Below are 20,307 nucleotides of genomic sequence, written 5' to 3'. Positions count from 1 at the left end.
GGTATTATAATATTACAAAGGTATTATATACACAGTCGGAGTTTAAATGAGATGTTGGAGCTTTTTCTTGGACACCATTCTATTTATATTTCCAATCACATTTATTAATTGAAATATTTTTATATAAAACTACATAAATGTTTTTAAAAGTAAGAAATGTATTATGAATATTTTTTTCCAAAAATAAAGATTTTGTGTGTTTTCACTAACATAAATATATATTTACAAACATGTAAATTTGGAAAATGAAATTACTTACAGTAACTTTACACAATTAGATAAAATAATTTAGAAAAAATCATATAAAACATCCCATATTAAAAATGGAGGTATATCAACATTAAAATACAACAATTATAGACGATATTATGTTTATATTGTTTACATAAACATAAACATTCGACTGCGGCAGCAAAACATTTTCCATATCATAAAGTAATTGTTGCCACAAACATAAATCCTAAAATGGTTTGAGATATTCTGTTGGTTCATTCCGTATAGTGTCATATGATATTATGTAATAAACATTCCATATTTAGTATAGTTTTAACCCAACAAAACATTTGACTAATTGTCACTTATATATCAAGTTTTATAATAGAATTTTACTCTAGCTATTCTAATTATTTTTTATTTATAATCCCGCCCGTAGGGCGGTCCGACCCTAGTAATATGATAATTTCATGTAAATTAAAAGAAAAATCATGGAATAGTTGCAGCATAAGTCATACAAGTGTTGTTAATCATTGGTGGCTTAATTGACTCTTGACGGCGAGCACTGAGCAACAACGGGCAGATGTGCCAAGTTGGCGCCAACCAAACCAAGCAATCCGGAGCGTTTTGTTTTTTCATAAGGGGCAATTACACGTCATCCTTTTGAAATGAACACGAACTGTATTGAACCAAGTTCCTGTGAAGTAACATGTGTGAGCTGTTTTCAATATGGTTGGATGCAACAACAGTCAGGCCCTAAAATAGACTACACTTAGTTTCTTTTTGGTCCTTGACCTATCTGATTGTGATTTATGTGTATGACATTGTGTTGATACACACATGTCAGATAAGAGATTCATCGTTTGAGATCAAAAGCAAATCAGATTTCATTTGCTTTAAACATGTCAACCTTTGAAAATAGAGTCAGCTTGCTTGGGCCAGAAACAGAGCCGGATCATGCAATATAAACGCACGCAAAGCCTACCTTCAACAACAAGAAGATGAGTAACAAGCTCTTTAATTTTTTTAATTTTATTTTCTCTGAAAATGTGTTTCTTGTCATAAGCTCTTTGAATTTGTTTTTTCTTTTACTAGTAAAAATACAAAGAGAAAGAATGATACTATGTTACTATAACATGAAGCAATTCTGTGGTTAATATACAATCTATATCCTTTCATTGGTGACAAGAAAATATGATCTATGGGATTGGTGATGAAGAAGATGGGGTTGTGGCTCGAAGGAGCTGTTGAAGAAACCTAGCTGCAAGACGTTGCCCTACACCTCCTGCAACACGTCCTCCAAGTCTTCTTGCTTCCGGTTGCTGTAACACCTGATTAACAACAACAACAACAACAATAATCCAAGAGTTACCTTATCACACACATATCAATCAAGTACATTGTTATCAGGTTAGTGCACAATGTCAATGATATATTATTACCTGTACTATTGGCTGCAAAATAGCTGGGTCAAAGCTATCCGAAGACTGAAGAAGGCTCCATATTCTCGAGACCTGGTCCCGAAGCTCAAGCGTGCTTTCCATCTCCCCGGCACTCATCGCAAGAGGACCATTCCCATTTCCACTGAAGACAAGAGATCTCAAAAACACAGGCATTGAATTATACGTATCAACAACGGTCCCTAACGCAATCGCTTCACTGACTCTCACAGCTTCTTTAATCACCAAAAGTCTAAGCTCTTCGCCGTTTGGATCAAGCAGCAGCTTCAAAACAGGCTGTAAAGCCTCTTTCGCCGAGAAATCCCTATCTTTACTTCCCTGTTGCAGAAGGTTCTCAAGTCTGTTCCACCTAAACTTCCCATCTTTAAACAGAAGCTCAATAAGAGCATCTCTCAGATAAGGGTTCGGATCAGTGAGAAGCCTTTTAGCAAAATAAGGGTAAGAAGCAGCCAACACTTTGAAGTTAGGATCTGCGTAGAGCGCCAAGCCTTCAAGCACAGTAAGCGACCTCAGAATCAACGCATAGTAAGGCGGAACGTTAAACGGATACTGATAGAAGACAGCACCTAAACCATCAACCAGCGTTTTGAAGTTGAGCTCGCTGACGGTATAAGTAAGCGCATCGTCAAAGAAGTCTCTGAGAGCTGGGACAATGGGAGTAACATCCACATCAGGGGACAAGAACTTCAAAGCGTAGTAATCACGCGCCATGGCTTCGTAATCTCGGTTGACCAAATGAACAACGTGGCCTATGATAGCGTACCTAGCTTCCTCCGGCGTCTCGCTCATCATACCAAAGTCTAGAAAGGCTAGCTTCCCATCAGGCGTCGCCAAGAGATTACCAGGGTGAGGATCAGCGTGGAAGAAACCATACTCCAAGAGCTGTCTCAAGCTGCACTGGATCCCTGTGTTCACGAGATCAAGAACCTTCAAGCCTTGGCTCTCGATAGCAACTTGCTCGTTCAGTTTAGTTCCTTCGACCCACTCCATCGTCAGCACCTTGCGGCTCGTGTAGTCCCAGAAGATGTCAGGGACAAGAACATCAGCTTTATCAGCGTAGAGCTTCTTGAACCTCCTAGCGTTCTGCGCTTCTTGGACGTAGTTGAGCTCCTGGTAGACTCTGGAGGCGAACTCGTCGATGAGGGCGAGGACGTCGGTGGTGATGAAGTCTGCGTACTTGTTTATGAGTTTGCCAACTCCTCTGATGAGGTAGAAGTCGAGACCGATGGCTTCTTCGATCCCGGGGCGTTGGACTTTGACAGCGACAACTTGGCCTGAGTACCTGAGGTGAGCTTTGTAAACCTGGCCGAGACTAGCTGCTGCGATCGGCTCAGGGGATACAGAGGAGAAGATGGATTCTAGAGATGAGTCTAACTCTCTTTCGATGCAAGCAAAGGCTTCTGCGTCAGGGAAGGTTGGCAAAGCATCCTACTTAGGCACTCAAAAGAGATAGACAAAGTTAGAGAGATAGAGAGAGAAAGAGATGTTCTCCTATATATATATATATATATGAGTAAATCAAGAAGAGAGGTGAAGAACCTGAAGCTCAGCAAGTTCTTCGAGGTAATCAGGTGGACAGAGGTCGGGTCGGGTGGATAAACCTTGACCCAACTTAACGAAAGTGGGCCCCAGACGAGTGAAGATCCTTCGGAGCTCACCAGCTCTCTTCTTCATGTTCACCTCTAGCTTCCCTTGCCTTTGATCAATCCCTAACTTCAGCGCGAAGCCAGCTAAAGCTGACAATATCTCCAGACTTCTCCGCAAAGCCTGGTTTTTGCATAATAATCATCTCTCTATGTTCAAAGTTGAAAACTTTACAGAGAATACGAACTCAGGAAAGAGCTATTATTAACCTTGAGAGGCTGAGAGCCATGTTTCTTGGCGATTAGCTCCGGGGAATAAACAGAGGCATCAACGGCACGACTTAAGGCTCGTGCCTCCGCTTGAAGATCATCCGCGAGATCAGCTCGTCGGTATTGGATAACCGGCGGTTTTGAGGAGGGGGAAGAGCTTGCCACCACTCCGTCTTCTCTGGGCTTAGCTTGAACAAGAGCAGCACGCGTTGATCTCCTTTGATTCACCAAGAAAAGTTTGGATTTTTCACCGTTTCTTCTCGAATTGCGTAAGGAAACGCCGTCGCCGGTTAGAGTTAAACGCGGCGACTGACCAACCACGAGACTCATCGTGTAACTTCGAGAAAATCAGAGAGAGAAGCCAGTAACAGCCATGAAAGAGAGAGATGAGAAAGAGAGAGATAGAGAAGATCTTGGTTTACTTACTTCGTGGTCCAGGACCACACTTTTGGCGTGACGTGTGACGTTCTCTATTAGAGGAAATTCCGACAGCAACTAAAACCAATTCTGTCTCCACAACAAGCTTATTAGTTAGGGACAATGTGGTTGGTTGAGTGATAACCGGTTTGTACCGGATAGACTTTTTTCTCTCTCTCGATATCAGCATCTTTGATCAGAGTATGAGACTGATTTTGTTCAAAGCAAAACACTATAAATAACGCTTCGTGGGATATTGACAAGTATAATCTCATCCATGACCATTAAGGTTTTTTTTTTGTGAATGTAGTTAGCCAAAACAATAATCCACTAAGGTTCAGGACAGGAACACAGTTCAGAGTAATCTGACTACTACTATTACTGTCGACCACGATCCAGTTTGTTTTTTTATGTACATCAACCGCTGCTTCACTATGATATCTCACTGTCGATGTGAACCAACTCGGTTTTTCTGTCTCATAAAATTTTATCCCCGGTTATAAAAATCCACTCTTCTAGTAAAAGGAGTTGTTTCTTCTGCGCACAAAAAAAAAGAGAAAGAAAACGGTTTCAAGTTTTAATGGGTGTATAGAAATAACAAAAGCTTGAAATAGTAGTTGAGTATTATTAAATTGTTGTTACCATGGTGATGCTCATTGTCATCATCATCATCATCATAGTCTCCGTTGTTACTTGTGAAAAACGGTGTTAGGTAGTTCTTGTCTAGTTCTGTAAATGACGCAGCGCTGCATAAACACATAACAACACAACACGAATGTTTGTTTTTTTTGTTTCATGTGTTTTAATACAAACTTGAAAGCGGTTAATCAGTAATTTACCTCTTGTGGAACTCTCTTAGTTTTGTCCTGAATCCACTTCCTGATGGTGAATCTTCATCATCGAACCTATTCATATACCGATCGTTCACCACCTCAAAGCCCTGACAAAAGAACATAAAAGATCAGGGTACTAACCATGTTGTGTTTTCTGCATTGAGAGACCAAGATTAACTTTACATTGAAGAGATAAATAAGAGGTTTTTTGGGACACTACGCCTATGTAAACAACCAATATATGTATAACTATATATATATTATTACTTCCACTCGACTTACATCACCAAGGGTTGCATCATGGCCATCACCTACAACCTCTAGGGCTTCAAGCATTGTACCAGTGGATCCTCCAATAAGCAACACCTGAAATCCGTTTCAGTAGCATCAATGATCACATAAAATGCAATATAATTTGGCTCAGCTATCAAGTAATAGAAACCCTCTGGTCGGTGAGCTCAGTTTTAAGCAAATTTTTAGTTTTTAAAGAAGGATTGCTTACCGTTACAACAACAATTGCTGTAGTTGCTGTAAAGATAGTTTGACCATGTCCTTCTGGGAGATCATGAACAGATTGCAGAGCAAGAGCAAAGGCCATAGCACCTCGAAGTCCTATGAAACTCACATGTCTTATTTACTTTTTATTGAGGTAATGAAAAACAATATGTACATAAGGAAACAAAGAGCAGTGTCTTACCACTGTACCAAAGTGCTTTTTGATGCGTCATAGGTATTTTCCTATGTGCAGGTCGTACAAGGTTGACCAAATATCCACAACCAAACACATTCGCTGCCCTGAGTAAGACATACACGCCAACAGTAACATTATCAGACACGAAATACAACACAAAAGCTGCAATTTGGAAATGAATGCATGTATTTATACACACAGACGTGATTTCAAAAGATCCTGAAATGAAACAAAAAAGCGTACCTTGCAATTACGATGAACAGCTAGATTCGTCAGGATAGATAAAATAAAAGTTAAGGAACATCAGCAGTTTATACAAATTGAATTTCAAACCAATATAACTTGCGTAACCTTACAATGGAGAAAAGGATGAATCCCACATGTGACCAACTGTGGTTTTCCATGGCAATATCAAAACCCATGTAGATGAACCTGCAGATTTGATCATTTGGCAACGTAACGTCAGACCATTGACAGAAATCAACCATCAAAATGCTTGAGAGTGTACGAATCAATTGCATACACAAATGTCTCTGCCAGGGAAGATATCAGATGAAAAAACGAAGACACAAATCGCTGAGAATTTGTAGACAAGTTTGAGTAGGTGTAATGCTTCATGACCTGAAAAGCACAAGCAATTTCCATTATACTGCTTTACTTTTGGCTGAGAATCATATCGCACAAGACTCATAGAAATATAATGACAACTCACAATCCCAGTAAATAGAATCGATACGATGCCAGATAGACTGAGACCTTCAGCAAGCATGTATCTAGCACAAGGAAAACAAAGTTAACAACCGTACAATCTCTAAGAGCGTGAACTAAACAATAAAGCAATTTATATAAGGGAGAAATTATTTACGAGAAATATGGAAAAAGCACAAAGAGGCAGCACTCCAAGTTCTGCAGACTGAAAGGAGGAGTGAAAAAATCAGAATAAAATATTTCAATGCGGACCATAAGAAAACTTCCAGACATAGAAGAACTATGATCACTCACTTGTCAACATCTAGCCCTGCATACTTGAAGAGGTGCTTTGCATTAAGGCTAACAACTCGTTTATGTATGAAGTGAAACAAAATTATTTCATAAGAAACTAAAACCAAAAAAGGATATGAGAGCAGATATAAATCCAACTCCAACCCCTGCAGAAACACACATTTGTCGCTTTAATAACCCACAAAGCACACATATAGGAAAATATAATGACATTGGAAAAGTTGAGATGCTTGAAAGATCAAATTTAGTTTGGTATTCATATATTAATTTCCTTAGGTTGCTCAAACTTGTCAATAAGATATTTAGCAGCGTCCATGACAAACCATGCATGTTAACATACAAATATAGAGAAAGGAAGGCATATGACAGAAGCAAACCTGCAGACATTGAACCGACAAAGGTTTCGAGAAATCTGACTATCACCATAAAGAAATTCTGACCAGCTGATTGACTTCTTACCAAGGACATTGTCCTGCACCCCATTTTAAACCCTGGTTAAAATATCTTACAATATCGTCTTTCACAGTATATTTTGAATTAGCTTACATACCTGTACAGAGATATGGCCATCTTCCAAAAGCAACATACAAAAAGAGAAAAGCCTAATAAGTAATGTGATATTTTTTTCATTCTAATCTAGGGAATCAGAAATCAGTACTCAAACACTACTAACAGCATCATTCAAAACCGATTCTCCAAAGACCAGAGCATACAAATTTACATCCGATCCAAGTTCCTGCAAAACAATACAGTAGTAAGATGTGGTAGATATCTCCTGGTTCGAAAATAGAGAATCTCTCAGAAAATCAGCAAAAGGAAGTACCTGAAATATAGACAAGACTGTGACAGGATCAGTGGCTGAGATAAGGGAGCCAAACATGAGACACTCAACGAATGGAAGCTTGTACATTAGAAACATCACGCCGCCAAGGTACCTTCAATAGAAAAAAGAGCTTATGAATAACAAAAGGAGGACCTTTCCAGTCAACAAACAGAAGCCATTCACAGGATAGAGATACATACACTAGCACGCCAGTAACCATGGACGCCACAAAAGTTCCAAGTACAGAAAAAGTGACAATGGCTCCGAAGTTCGAAAAGAAAGGTTTCTGCATAAAACCCAGAAACAAAGTAAGCATCATCAAGAATTCACAAGCAATGATGTGATCTATGATGGTGAAATCAAACAGAAAAACAATTAAAGACAAGAGAGCTCTATGCACTTACGGGTTGTAGACTGAATCCTGACTGGGTGAAAACAAGTTAAGTCAAGGAAAAGAACACATTTTGTTGCAAAGTTGAGAATCATGAAAACAAATTATGTCACATAGAGACGTATATATGCAATACAAACTCGAATAAAGGATATAATATGATTGGTGGCAGCAGAAACAGGAAGAAGAACTCATCGTGGAAATTGAACCATGTCCTGAACAAAACGAATATCGATTCAGCACTGGAGAATACTTCTTACATACGTATATACACATATTCATCTAAGTATATTAGTTTCCAGGTTAGTTGAAAAAGGACAGAAAACAGCAATAAAAAAATTGGTAATTATTAGAAAATAAATTAAAATAGAAGTTCAACGAACCTTATGCTAGTCTCCGTGTTCGAGATGTTCGCTAAACCACCAACGATCAACCCTAATTTCACACAAATTTCAACAAAGGAATCAATCAAAAACCTTCGATCGCAATGCAAATGAGTGAGGAGGAGACCGAAGAAACAAACCGATGAGAAGGGAAGCACTAGCTTCGGGGAGATAATAGAACTTATGACGGCGAAGGACATGGCCAAGTACGAAAGAGAGGACAAGCATCATGATCTGAAGCAAAATCCCCACTCCCGCGGCTTGCTGCTGCTTCTCTTGCCCCTGCGGATCGTGAATCGCCGGCGAAATCTGCAGCTCCGACATCGTCACGCCTCTCCCCCTAAATTGGAAATTCTAGGGTTTCTATAAATGTTAGTTGCAGCTCTCTAACGAGTTTGCTCTTCTTCGTGTTCTGCGTTTGTTCCCCTACCGATGTGAGTTAATGAAACTCGTGGGGATAGACTTTCTTGTGTTTCTGGAGTTGCGTTTAACGTTTTATGGGGAATCCGCGTCCCCATTGACTTTTCAGGTGGGTTTCCGTTTTGGGCTTTAATGGGCCTAGGAGTTTTTAAACACGATAAAAATTATTCGGCTCAGCGGCTCTATAGATAATTAAGAATTTCTAATGACGGTTCAACTAAATTCCATAAAAATATTCAAATTAAATTTTGTTAAGATTTTTAATACTCAAACTCTTTTACGATCTAACTTAGTACATTAAATAATTATTTTATTTATTTTAATACACTAAATTTTAAAATTATGTTCATTTAATACCTAAATTATGTTTATTTTAATTGAAAATAGTAATAAGTTTCAAACAATTTTTTTTTTAAATGTCTAAAATTGAAAAATTAAAATTTTAGTTCTACTTTTAATTTTTAGAAATAAAATTAACTAAAATGTGTATAATTATTAAATTTTAATTTATTTTTAATTTTAGAATCAAATTTGTTTCGTTTTCTAAAATTTTAAACTTTTTTCATCCAAAATCAAGTAATTAGTTTAGTATATCAACTACTTAATCAGTCACAATTAGGTCTGGGCATTTTGGGTATCGGTTCGGTTCGGGTATTTCAGTTTTTGGGTAGTTCGGGTAGGGGGCTAAAAAATCAATTTACTACTTGACTTATTTTCGGTTCGGTTCGGTTTGGATAGTTTCGGGTTCGGTTCGGTTCAAATAGTAAAACTAGGAACCGGAAAAAACCCAGAAAATATTATGTTCTCATTTGGTTTCGGTTCGGGTAATTCGGGTAATTCAGATAAAATATCGGTTATTTAGGGTAAAATATCAAATAATTAGGATGATTTAGATAAGAATTTCGGATTACTTTAGATATTTCGGACAAAACTATCCGGATAGTTTCAGATACTTTGGGTAGTTCGGATACTTTATAATAATTTAGTTATCTTCAACTATTTTAGGGTACTTTTAACAGATCTTTAAATTAAAAATATATATTTAGTTATATTATACGTATATATAATTAATATTTTTATATATTCGGGTACCCGTTCGGTTCTTGTTTTGGTTCCGGTTCGATTCAGTTATTTCAGATATAAAAATATAAGAATCGTTCGGGTATTTGAGAGTTTTGGTCCGGTTCCGTTTTCAGATATTTTGGTTCGGTTCCGGTTTTTATGCCTAGTCATAATGTTCCTTTCTGCCTAGATTAAACCTAGATTCGGCAGCCAGTCAAATTTAGAAAAATGAGTTTTTGTCCAAAAAAATAACTACCTACTTGTAATATATGTAGGAACTTTATTTTACTACCATAGGACAACTGATTTTTGTAAAGAATAATAAGAACATAAATTAAAATTTCAATACCGAAATATAAAAATAAAGAAGAATTGCAGAGTCGAGATAGTTAATCTCTTTCCTTAAATATTTAAATGCCCTGAAGTGTGACGGTTTCATTGCGCTCAGATTCCCATGATACAACTGCAGCATTAATTCTGTTTACCATCACCGAAAAACAGAATCTATCGACCATATTTCTGTGACGTACTCTCCGACTCAAAAAACTAAAAAATAAATTATTCAAGTGGGAGTATCTTTTTTTTGTTGTTGTTGATCGTGTATAAATGTGTGTATTTTCTATAATTCTAGCAAGCTCTTTTATAGAAAAATCATGAGAAGCACAAGTTTCATTTTTCAACACAAAAAATAAAACCTCCATGGTGCACTAATGGAGTATTTAATTTTTGTCAATTATTATGTGAATTTATTCCACATTTTGACCAAGAAATTAAATAATAAAATTATTTTTTGTTTGACCAATTCAACTAAATAATATACTTTAAAATGATTTTTTTTTTATATTTTATCAATATAAAAGATCAACATATATTTGATTTAAGTTAACGAACATGTAGTACAACTAACAAATCAAAGCTCAAATCCAAGATCAAATATCTAATGTATGTATTTGCTACTTTATACAAGATTCTCAAATCACAAACATTAGACCTTCATTTCTCATTCAAATAAAACTTCATTTTTGACATATGAATACCTTATTCATAATGTTCAAAAAATAGTTCCAACAATATACACAGGATATACAATATCACTGATTTGAAAATATTATCTAGTTTGATTGATGCATTAAAGGTGTTAATCTGTACTACAGTTTGCTTTCTGTTTGAATCTTTAAAATTTTGCCTTCTGTTTGAATCTTTAAAATTTGGTTTTCTGATTTTAGAACATGATAGAACATAATATTGGTATTCGATTGACTTGGTATTCACGTGAGTATATTATTTTAGTTTATGTATCACCTCCGAAGCAATTATGACTGAATATAGAATTCATGGATTCTGCGACATGAGGACAAGTCTTAGTTGTCCCAGAGATGCGTTCATTTACACGCATCCAAACATACATATATACTACAATACATAATTCCACATATCATCATCTTATGAAGATGCTTCTCAATAACCCATCTTGTAAAAGTTTTAAAAAATAATAATAACCCTTCTTGTATCAATATTACACATATCATTATGTAACCATGGTTATCAAATAGCTACCATGGTACATATTACTTAACCCTAAAAGGTCAAATATATAACACAGAAGTGATGTTAGGGACAAGGGTGATGTACTTATGAATCAAATTACAAAACATCTGAAAGCAAATCTTTCCTTCATTAGATCTCTTATATCTTTATTGAGGATGAATCCAAACTTCTTATACTTAGATACCACACATCTCCTGAGGTTTTTAAGGAAATCAAACCTGTGAGAAAATTTGAACAAAGGAGGCATGAGTTTTGGTGGTCATAGACTCACCACATAATTGAAATTGAAAAGATTGCAGACAGGATGATTGTATTTAGATATACTCAAGCTTACATGGGCGTGTTCGGTTTTGTATTTCTGAAGCTCTTCTTCTGCACAGATGAGCCTATGGACACACACACAAGAAAGAATGTTTGGACTATAGATAATACAACCTGAGAGAGAAGTATTTCACAAGGAGGAGATTGTCGAAGTTACTTACCTCCATTGCAGGTCGGTTATGTCATGGAGCAAGTCTTTCTCTCTTTCGTGTGCTGCTTCAAGCTGTGATTCAATCCAAGAACAATTCTGCTGAGTTCCAATTCATATGATTCAATAAATTCTACTGTTTGCAAATACGGTTACATACCATTGATTTTTCAGTAGGAGCTACATTAGGTTGTTGTACGCTTCCTGGTTCAGCTGAACGTCCCTCTACATGAGAGAAATAAAAGACATTCAAAAACTCTGGCAAGAAAAATGCAATCAGAAGGGTGAATGGAGGCAGAAATTAACCTGTCAGCTCTCTGTTGGTGAGTACTTTCATCATGTGCAGAATGTTATCCTGTTTTTTTTCGGGACGATGTAAATTATGCAACGAAGTGTTTCATCTTTACTAGGTATATTGAAAGAATAAGGCATACATACCCTTTCCAATATATTGGTCTGCAGAACTGGATATACCAGCGGGTATACATATGAGCTGGTTAGGTTTGGTAAAGGGACATCAGCTCCTGAAACAGAGGGAGGTAGAGAAGCAGCAGAATGATGGCCGAGCACCTACATAACCACATCAATGTTTTATTTTGTATTTCTCTTTGGATAAATAGTTTTGGTAATAGATATTGATAGTTTGTGTCTGCAGCTGATCAGGCTGACCTCGGAACTATTACAAACCTGCATGCTGTGACTCTTTTGCAATATTGGAGATGGAACCACCTGATAAAGAGAAAGTTAATATGAATACAAATAAAAAAGCTTAAAAAGTGAGTTAAGCAAACAAGAAGAGGTTGGTTACCTTGTCAATATCAAGATTTTCAGAAGTTACTTTAAAACGCCCTCTTTGCTGCACAACTGGCGGCTTTGATTTGTCGTCAGATTCATCTAGGCTCGCTGACACTGATACACCATTTAATTAATTAGAAAAAGCATTAATCCACATGGATGTTTAGATTAGATAGAAATGTATACAAGCTCTGGGTGGTTTAACAGCCAGCTCCGTTGGTACTTCATCTCCTCCCACTGTAGGATGTGCCCCATTGCAGGTTGACCCATTTTGAAGTTGATCTTGGGTTTTATCACTAGAAATTAACATACATATTACATATATAGTCAGTAAATATGAGCGTTGACATCAGGTTTTCAGTTACTTTATAAGAGACAAGTAACGGTTAAACAGTAAGACTAGTATCTTAACAAGCTCTTACAATAACAGTACATGTTAAAAGGACTAACCTCTCTCCCTTACTGACACAGCTTCCTGCTAGAATCTCTGTTGGTTGATTGGCTGTGATAGATGTGGAGTCCGTTGATTTCTCATTGATTGCATGCGCACTTGCAACAGTTGTATTATTTAGAGACAGATCCTCATGACGGGGAGAGGAATATACATAGTTATCATAGCTGGGGCTGGCAAGACTTATATCATCATCAGACTTATCCCTGCCCAGCCAAAATTATTACTTGTTCAGTTTATTCACCTCTAGTTGTTACAAGTAGATAACAAAATGAAAACTCCAAATAGAGATATTAGCAGATAGACCTTGCGATACTTAGAGTTCGGTGAATAAGGGGCTGGAGATACTTATTAGGAAGTTGACAAGTATCTTCCTGCAGAGATTAAGTAATAAAAAACTCTTAAACCTTTGAGTATATAACTATTTCTAGCTGAGGAAAATCTCTACAAGAGGAGACACCTGAGTCTCTAATTGCATATCCTGTGAATCTAGAGCCTGCAACGAAGTTGTGCTTTCAGATAAACTGCTCTCCGACAAGCCACAATCTATGTCCTGGATCTGGTGGAAATAAGAAAGTCATAATTTGAAGCACAGTGAATTACTTTTTTATGTGCTAGAGGAGACCAAGTTTATACCAATGAAGCTTGGGCTTTCATGTCATCTAGATTGAAATTCCACCCACTAATACCTCTCTTGTATTCATTCTGCATGTTACTACGACAAGAAGTTAAAGGCTAAATACTCTGCATGACAATTTGAGCTGTAAACTAACAGTTCAAGATTCAAACATAAATAAAGAGAGCCAGCAATTTTGGACTGGAAACACAAACCTGGGAGAGTTCCTCCTTCTCTCCATCTGCCATTTTCTCTTGTGCAAGCATATCTTCTTCCTTTTTCTGCATACAGAAAGCATATTCCTCATAAATTTTCATCATATGAAGCTGACTGATAAAATGAAAAGATATGGAATAACTACTTATTTCTACATATCAAACCTTTATTGCTTGAACACGATTAACAAGATCTGGTAACCCATCCAGAAGTTTTCGAGCAATGTAGTCGCTTGACCTCGCTTGCTTGAAAAAGGAATGCTTTAACAACTTTTTGGCAGATGGGCGTTTGGAAGGGTCTTTGACTAGACAACTAGCAATCATCTGCTTGAAAGACTGAGGAAAAGAGGCACAAATTGAGATGATAATTAGCCAACAAATCAAAGGAGAATGTATAGTATTGATTGACACCAAGAGCATACCCTTGAAAACTTCCTATCTCTTTCATAATCCAGCCCGGGTGGTGCATTTTGCAAGGTCATAAGCAGAACCTGAAACCATATTTCAAATATGATATTTGTTTTAGAACTGAGCTATAGATTATGGAGCTGAAATGTAGATTTAAAAAGGCTATGAACCTTCATTGGTGGATACTTAGAGAAAGGAGCGTGGCCATGTGCAAGCTCTAGCCCAGTGATACCAAACGACCAAATATCCGCCCTGAAGTAGATGTTACAAATAAGAATACTATATTCTCCTCTAACTAAACATAAGCAAATAGAATAATAATAACTCGAGGTTAAACGTACTTGAAGTCATAACCATGTAACTGCTCCATGACTTCAGGTGCCATCCTATTAAAGCAAAAAAGGTGGGTCACCCACATGAGAAGTAAATTCAAATTGGTTACCACCACACTTACCAGCAAGGTGTTCCAACAAATGTGTTCCTCGTACGTTGCCTATCACCCGAATCAAAGAGACACGCAGATACACCAAAGTCTCCCAACTTGATCGCGCCACGAGCACCGAGCAAAATATTCCCCGCCTGAAACAAAAAGATAACTCAATACGAAGCCAATACATTCCCTTTATGAAGAATAGAAAAGTTACCGACTTTGACATCACGATGAATGTGGCCATGCTGATGGAGATAGTCCAACCCCTTCAAGGCCTCGCGCAGAATCGTAGCTATAATAACTTCCTCAAAGCCATCAGGGTAAGCAGCTTTCAATATATGGAGACAAGAACCGCCAGACATGTAAGGCATGACGACCCACAAATTGTGATCACTAACGAAAGAGCAATGCGATTTCAACAAATTGAGATGATCAACAAGCATCATCGTCTGCGCTTCACGAGAGATGTTATTCTAGTACCAAAATTAAAACCACTTAATTAGCTTAGCCAATAGCAAAAAAAAAAAAAACATCATGAAGAGCAAAAGAGAAAAGAATCACCAGGTCGCAGTTATCTCGTTCAAAATCGAGAATCTTAATAGCAACAACTTCATCGAAAGGGATGCACAAGGCACGATGCACTAAGGCACTGACACCTTGTCCGATCACCTCGTAGATGGTGTAATGCTCTGGCCCTATGGGATACTTCTTCTTCTCCATTGTGGTCTCTACTCTCTAGGGCGAAAAATCAAACCTAGCTGGCAAAGTTGCTTGGGCGTAAATTAATCTACAGAATAAAAAAATTAATCTGGGAAACAAAGATAAGATTCAAATGATTATAATTGGCGGGGTAGAGTTAATCGTTACCGGAAACATCACGATAACCATATAAAAAAAAAATCAGAAATTGCGAGAGAAAAGGAAAGAGATAGATACCGTGTTTATGAAGATATTGATGATGATGAACCCTCTCTCTCTGCTTTTTTGGTTGCACTTTCTATCAAAATTTTCTCGAGAAAGATGATTGAAACGAAAACGAGAGAGAGAGTCAGAATCGGATCGCCGCTCAATAGCTTTTTTGGCTGTTAATATCTGTTAAATTTGGAATCCCGCCATTTTAGGTCTCTTTCTGCTTTCTTATTTAAGAAAATTTCTTGTAAAATCAGATATATCTAAATATTATCCTAAACAAAAAAAACTGACCGTCTATATTTCATTAAATATTTAACCACGAATGTATGAGAAAAACTACAATAAATTAATTGTTAAATATTCGATTCAGGAATAATCAAATCCGGTTTAGGACTATAACTAAATATAACTACTCTATCAACATATAAAATGAATGATTTAATAATTTGTACCAAACTAAACCGGGTTTTTTCTAGACTAGTTTTGTCTTAATGATTCACCTTTTTTTATTTTGCAACACTTGTAATGATTCATCTTTCAAACACCGAAAAACCCGTGAATTGCCAATAAATCACAACATAGAAAAAGTTTGGATATGATGAAATATCGATTACAGTTTTTTATGTTTATCCCCTCGAGAACTACGTGATCTTGCATCTCTGCTCACATAGGAATCTATCACAAACGCAACAACCAACCACACGAGTTGTAAGAAAACCTCAAATGGAGTAAAGAAAATTCAAGCAAAAAAAAAACTGAAGTAAGAAAGAGAAAATCCCACCACACTAATAATTCTAATCAGATAATGTAAGTAAAATAACGCCAAGATGTAGATGAAAAGGGACAAACTTTTCAAAGAGTGTTTGGAAACTCAGTCTGCAAAATCTCCCGAGTTCTCCAATAGATAGTTAGCTGCCAATTCCTCATTACGGTCACATGCAAGAAAGGCTTCTATTACTAAGTCTCTATCAAATCCCATTGCCTCTAGCTGTTATAGAGGACAAAAACAACGTAAATAAGAAGGGTTGCATTGTGAAAATAGTGTTGCACAATTAATGGTGTTTTACCCGTTGAATAGCTTCTTGTTCTGCTTGGGTGACGTTAATGGAATGTGGCGTTTCTTGCTCGGGTTGATCGAAAATGTCTGCATCCCTGATGGTTTTTTTTTTGTTTCAAATTTTATGAACCAGCATATTATTACATCAAACAGAACCTTAGAGTACAGTAAACAGATTGGAGGACTTACCCGTCAGATCCCTCGTAAGGCTCGTTTACTAACTGAAGAAACTCTGCCTGGTTCTCCTGGATTAGCCTTAGAAGTTGAGGGTTTTGCTTTCCAAGTTCCTGAAGCATGGGCTGGTGGTAACAAAAGCAGCGGTTTTCAACAAAAGACGCTCAGAACCAGTGATAAGTTTTACAGATTACCGGATGAGGATAACGAAAATTATGGCGGTAGTACCTGGAGGATTTGAGGGTTGGAATGGACCATGGTGCGCAATTGTTGGAACTGATACAATAACAAATACACGACAAATGAGTATGTTTGATGAAATTCGCCAAAGTTAGAACAAACAGTCAAACCATGTATACACATTTAGCTTATCATCCCTTGTTATATTGGCTATGATAGAAAATACATTTCAGCTTAAGTTGATAAAATGTGGTTCTAACCATATCCATAATCATTCGCTCAAAATCATGACTGATGAGGATAGAGCCACATGGTTAAAAAAAGTAACTTTGCAATGAGGAGATGCAGGAAACAAAAAGAAGTTGAAATAGCAACCTGATCATTGTTTCTAAGAAATTCAAGCGTCCCAAGATCACCAGTGCTAGCAGAGGCAACTGTTCCCTAGGAAGAGTAAACCATAGAGTGAGAAGATAACGCAATACACCTATCAACTCTTTTGGATACACACAAATAATACTAAATACCTGAGGGAATAAATCCAAAGGAGATGAGTTAGGACCTCCAGACGCAGGTGGGACAAGGGCTGCACCAGACGCTGCCACAGCTACTTCAGCAGTTTCAGGAATCCCCTACAATATAATTAAAATGTCAATAATTTCATCCTTTAAAGCCTAAAGGAATAAGAATGTCATAGAGAGAGTCCCTACAGAGTACAGATAATCCACTGCTCTCTCAGGGTTGTTATGAGCAGCTCGAAGTGCACGAGTAACTGTTTCTTTGTCCCAGCTCCCGCCTCCCATGTCCATTAATTGTTGCACCAATGGCTCAAGACGATTGCCACTAGCCAATGATGAAGCAACTTGTCCATGGGTGTCAGTCTGTGCCCTGCCACATACCATTCAATTGAGTAGTTTATATTCTAATAATGAAACCCAGAACAGATAAGTTACACAACACATACTAGACGTCAAACATGGAAAACTTTCGGAAAACATAAAAGGGGCAGTAGGCAAGACCAACGGAAGGAAAAATGCAAAAAAAAAAAATTCTCCAAAGAAGCTCATTGTTTCAGTAATAAGACTTACGCTGGTTGTTCTTGAGCAGTAACAGGTGAAGCAGGCACAGCTGTAGACTGAGTTGTAGATGGAGCTGCAGGCTGATTAACCAATAATAACTTGTATTAATACAACCGAGCGTGCTGCTCATCCCATCACATACTCCACAAGTAAATATATGCAAGAAAGTTACCGTAGTCGAAGATGTGGTAGTAGTAGTGGAAGCAGGCTGTGAAATAGAAGAAGTTTTTTTCCAATTATCAGACAGAAAGTGCGATGTGCAAACACACGAGAAATAGATAAGCTACCTGAGTACACGACTGACCAGATGATGAACCTGCAGTTCTGCTCTACAGTTCATCATAACCAAAGGAAAAGACAACGTCAGTGCCACGACAAGATAAATATATATCACTGCAAGAGAACAATAATGAACAAAACAGATGCCTAAGAACAGCTTTTATCCTTGTTTAAGTTGAGTCCCGAGCACGACCAGAACATCAAAGGATTACAGTTCTTCTCTTAGTATATCTTCATACATTTTAAGTTTAGTAACTAACTAATGTTCAAAGCTTCCCCTAAAAATAGTGTAGGTACCTTGCTAAGCATGACGACAAGAAAGCCTTCCTCAGTAACCTTGTTCTCCACCAGAGTAGTTTCATCTTTCAAAACTTTTCCATTGTGAATCAACAGTTGCTGCCCACATGGATAATTATCCTTCCCTTGTGAATCCTCTATATTCTTCTTCACCGCCATTATCTTACCAAAAAACAAGCACATTCATATGTATAATCCACAAACTTGAAGAGTTTCATTACCAAACCAAAGTTCTCTTCACGGCAGGATTCGCTAGTCATATCAAATACTAATAGAACAACAATTCGAAATTGTGGATCTGATGCTATTAACGTGAGGAACCTGCGTTTCTCTACTCTCCTACGCGATATTTTACTCATGGAAAAGGGACGAGAACTAACCGTATCGGAGGACTGAACCCTAATTTCAAATTGACGACCCATGAGAGTCTTAACGGTGAGCTTCATCGTTTGGTGGATATGAAATCGACGGCGCTGGATCGGTGAAACCCCGGCGAGAATCGACGGCCCTAAAAAGGCAGTGTTTGAAGAGATCGAGGGCGACGCTACAGAAAAGCCGACCGTAGCTAAAACAGTGACACAGTGCGTTTAGGATTTTAAACGCGGCAATAGATCTCCATGTGCTATCCACGTGACACATATTTTCCTTTTTTTTTTTTTATTCTTTTCCTTTTTGTTGAAAGAGATAATCCAGAATTATTTATAGCTTTAACCAACAAGTGGGACATTAGTCCATAATCACTTCATCTTAGGACCAGTAAATGCTAATAAAACAACTTGAAATTTGAACTGCCATAATTGTCCCTTTTAACCCTCTTCAAATTGTCAACTTTCGATAATTCCAGTAAATTACAGTTTTAGATTATTTCGAAATTAAAAATACTTATATTGTAGAAGATGTATCAAGTAAGACCCACGGACCATGATATGAATGGGCTTAATTTTAGCTTTACTAAAATTAACAAATTACAAAAGGAATCAAGAAGCTAATGGGGGTCCCTTTAAATGTGCCAAACAAATATAAAGCGCATTAGACTATATCCACGGTGATAAAACAATTCAACACGTTCTTTTCCCAGTTTTTAACATTTCACTAGGATCGAACCCGCGCACCAGCGCGGGTGTTATTTTTTTATTTGCAATGATATAACATCTGTAGTTGTTTATGTTTTGTATCAGTATGTTTCAATTTGCTTAAACGGTTTCATTCACGTTTCTACAAACCTGATTCATTCGAATTTTGTATTGTTGTTTCAAAAAAAAAAAGATAGAAACATAACTTTTATGGATCATGGTGTAACTATTAGACTGGAGATATTGAATATTTACTGATTAATTCACAAAAGGCCCATTTAGTAAGTTAACTAATTAGCGTAGGAAAAAAATAGTTAGGATCAAACTCTAACAAAAAAAAACAGAGCGATCATCTTCCCCGATCATTCCTTAAGCTAGGGTTCTTACCTTTCTTCGGGATCAGTGGTCGTTCTTACAGTACCGAACCCTTCAACATAACAGTTTAACGATTCCTCAAGATTTAAATCGCTAAAGATTCATCAACATGCAATCCATGGTGAAACAGGCGGCTCCAAAGGTTTTGATTTTTGTTGTTTTGAAGTTAAAGCCGTACGGATTATTGAATTTTATGGTTTATCTATGTGTCTAATAGTTTTATTGTATACAATTCCAGATGAATTTAACGCTACAAATAGAGATTGAAGATGTCCAATAGATCATTAAGATTCGTCTCGTTTGGAAAGCTCTGGGATTTAAGAACATCAGGGCAAGCCGTTCTTTTGATTACGATAAAGAAGATTAAAACCATAATCAAGTATAAGGCAAAGGTTATGTTCTGT

At 37.2% G+C, this 20,307-nt stretch overlaps 4 protein-coding genes across 10 annotated transcripts; all 4 read right to left on the bottom strand.

Annotated features, from left to right (window-relative positions):
- Positions 1 to 1,318: 1,318 nt before the first annotated feature.
- Positions 1,319 to 4,022, bottom strand: LOC106300157 (uncharacterized aarF domain-containing protein kinase At1g79600, chloroplastic-like). The gene is made up of 4 exons (XM_013736247.1): positions 3,527 to 4,022; positions 3,213 to 3,440; positions 1,656 to 3,101; positions 1,319 to 1,544 (listed from the first exon to the last, which is right to left on the bottom strand). Exons 1-4 carry the CDS (start codon positions 3,854 to 3,856, stop codon positions 1,413 to 1,415), a joined length of 2,136 nt encoding a protein of 711 aa, XP_013591701.1. The 5' UTR covers positions 3,857 to 4,022; the 3' UTR covers positions 1,319 to 1,412.
- A 175-nt stretch (positions 4,023 to 4,197) lies between these two features.
- Positions 4,198 to 8,546, bottom strand: LOC106300158 (sodium/hydrogen exchanger 6-like). The gene is made up of 22 exons (XM_013736248.1): positions 8,207 to 8,546; positions 8,067 to 8,118; positions 7,839 to 7,898; positions 7,697 to 7,721; positions 7,493 to 7,578; positions 7,293 to 7,404; positions 7,143 to 7,205; positions 7,020 to 7,039; positions 6,847 to 6,941; positions 6,587 to 6,615; positions 6,470 to 6,501; positions 6,333 to 6,380; positions 6,180 to 6,240; positions 5,991 to 6,088; positions 5,824 to 5,899; positions 5,711 to 5,730; positions 5,474 to 5,571; positions 5,279 to 5,388; positions 5,059 to 5,142; positions 4,783 to 4,883; positions 4,586 to 4,689; positions 4,198 to 4,480 (listed from the first exon to the last, which is right to left on the bottom strand). Exons 1-22 carry the CDS (start codon positions 8,388 to 8,390, stop codon positions 4,431 to 4,433), a joined length of 1,608 nt encoding a protein of 535 aa, XP_013591702.1. The 5' UTR covers positions 8,391 to 8,546; the 3' UTR covers positions 4,198 to 4,430.
- Positions 8,547 to 11,020: 2,474 nt separating this feature from the next.
- Positions 11,021 to 15,503, bottom strand: LOC106300844 (STE20/SPS1-related proline-alanine-rich protein kinase-like). 4 transcript variants are annotated; one of them, XM_013737089.1, is made up of 22 exons: positions 15,417 to 15,503; positions 15,042 to 15,238; positions 14,699 to 14,953; positions 14,505 to 14,629; positions 14,392 to 14,436; positions 14,221 to 14,302; positions 14,065 to 14,133; positions 13,808 to 13,978; positions 13,643 to 13,708; positions 13,448 to 13,516; positions 13,272 to 13,370; positions 13,118 to 13,185; positions 12,811 to 13,017; positions 12,547 to 12,656; positions 12,374 to 12,474; positions 12,235 to 12,294; positions 12,004 to 12,135; positions 11,872 to 11,920; positions 11,726 to 11,790; positions 11,579 to 11,640; positions 11,431 to 11,482; positions 11,021 to 11,314 (listed from the first exon to the last, which is right to left on the bottom strand). In XM_013737089.1, the coding sequence occupies exons 2-22, from the start codon at positions 15,198 to 15,200 to the stop codon at positions 11,309 to 11,311; spliced, it is 2,052 nt and encodes a 683-aa protein (XP_013592543.1). In that variant the 5' UTR covers positions 15,201 to 15,238; positions 15,417 to 15,503; the 3' UTR covers positions 11,021 to 11,308. The 4 variants fall into 4 exon arrangements, with proteins under 4 accessions (XP_013592543.1, XP_013592545.1, XP_013592542.1 ...); XM_013737091.1 differs by having other exon boundaries at positions 12,253 to 12,294; positions 15,042 to 15,288; positions 15,417 to 15,468; XM_013737088.1 differs by having other exon boundaries at positions 15,042 to 15,267; positions 15,417 to 15,468.
- Positions 15,504 to 15,561: 58 nt separating this feature from the next.
- On the bottom strand, positions 15,562 to 19,051 carry LOC106300845 (ubiquitin receptor RAD23b). 4 transcript variants are annotated; one of them, XM_013737094.1, is made up of 13 exons: positions 18,836 to 19,051; positions 18,456 to 18,617; positions 18,167 to 18,208; positions 18,052 to 18,087; positions 17,889 to 17,959; positions 17,511 to 17,688; positions 17,328 to 17,432; positions 17,179 to 17,244; positions 16,852 to 16,899; positions 16,639 to 16,748; positions 16,460 to 16,544; positions 16,242 to 16,380; positions 15,562 to 15,572 (listed from the first exon to the last, which is right to left on the bottom strand). In XM_013737094.1, exons 1-12 carry the CDS (start codon positions 18,899 to 18,901, stop codon positions 16,264 to 16,266), a joined length of 1,086 nt encoding a protein of 361 aa, XP_013592548.1. In that variant the 5' UTR covers positions 18,902 to 19,051; the 3' UTR covers positions 15,562 to 15,572; positions 16,242 to 16,263. The 4 variants fall into 4 exon arrangements, with proteins under 4 accessions (XP_013592548.1, XP_013592547.1, XP_013592546.1 ...); XM_013737093.1 differs by lacking the exon at positions 15,562 to 15,572 and adding an exon at positions 15,964 to 16,067; XM_013737092.1 differs by lacking the exon at positions 15,562 to 15,572 and having other exon boundaries at positions 15,964 to 16,380.
- Between the last annotated feature and the right edge of the window lie 1,256 nt (positions 19,052 to 20,307).

Source organism: Brassica oleracea, chromosome C6 (genome assembly GCF_000695525.1).
Source record: "Brassica oleracea var. oleracea cultivar TO1000 chromosome C6, BOL, whole genome shotgun sequence".
NCBI classification, from domain to species: Eukaryota; Viridiplantae; Streptophyta; class Magnoliopsida; order Brassicales; family Brassicaceae; genus Brassica; species Brassica oleracea.
Note: the sequence above shows the minus strand (reverse complement) of the source record. Positions and strands in the feature narration are given on the sequence as shown.

What these genes read in the sequence shown, in the direction of transcription:
- LOC106300157 (XM_013736247.1), bottom strand. Translation starts at nt 3,856, where the DNA reads ATGAGTCTCGTGGTTGGTCAGTCGCCGCGTTTAACTCTAACCGGCGAC. An exon ending in ATGGCTCTCAGCCTCTCAAG is followed by an intron (nt 3,441 to 3,526) that starts GTTAATAATAGC and finishes TGCAAAAACCAG; the next exon opens with GCTTTGCGGAGAAGTCTGGA. An exon ending in TTTTGCAGCCAATAGTACAG is followed by an intron (nt 1,545 to 1,655) that starts GTAATAATATAT and finishes GTTGTTAATCAG; the next exon opens with GTGTTACAGCAACCGGAAGC.
- LOC106300845 (XM_013737094.1), bottom strand. Translation starts at nt 18,901, where the DNA reads ATGAAGCTCACCGTTAAGACTCTCATGGGTCGTCAATTTGAAATTAGG. An exon ending in TTGTCGTCATGCTTAGCAAG is followed by an intron (nt 18,209 to 18,455) that starts GTACCTACACTA and finishes GATGAACTGTAG; the next exon opens with AGCAGAACTGCAGGTTCATC. An exon ending in AACAAGAAGCTATTCAACGG is followed by an intron (nt 16,381 to 16,459) that starts GTAAAACACCAT and finishes CCTCTATAACAG; the next exon opens with CTAGAGGCAATGGGATTTGA.
- LOC106300158 (XM_013736248.1), bottom strand. Translation starts at nt 8,390, where the DNA reads ATGTCGGAGCTGCAGATTTCGCCGGCGATTCACGATCCGCAGGGGCAA. An exon ending in CAGTCTTGTCTATATTTCAG is followed by an intron (nt 7,206 to 7,292) that starts GTACTTCCTTTT and finishes ATTGTTTTGCAG; the next exon opens with GAACTTGGATCGGATGTAAA. An exon ending in CGATTCTATTTACTGGGATT is followed by an intron (nt 6,089 to 6,179) that starts GTGAGTTGTCAT and finishes TGTGCTTTTCAG; the next exon opens with GTCATGAAGCATTACACCTA.
- LOC106300844 (XM_013737089.1), bottom strand. Translation starts at nt 15,200, where the DNA reads ATGGAGAAGAAGAAGTATCCCATAGGGCCAGAGCATTACACCATCTAC. An exon ending in ACATTCATCGTGATGTCAAA is followed by an intron (nt 14,630 to 14,698) that starts GTCGGTAACTTT and finishes TTTTTGTTTCAG; the next exon opens with GCGGGGAATATTTTGCTCGG. An exon ending in CTAAGTATCCACCAATGAAG is followed by an intron (nt 14,134 to 14,220) that starts GTTCATAGCCTT and finishes ATATGGTTTCAG; the next exon opens with GTTCTGCTTATGACCTTGCA.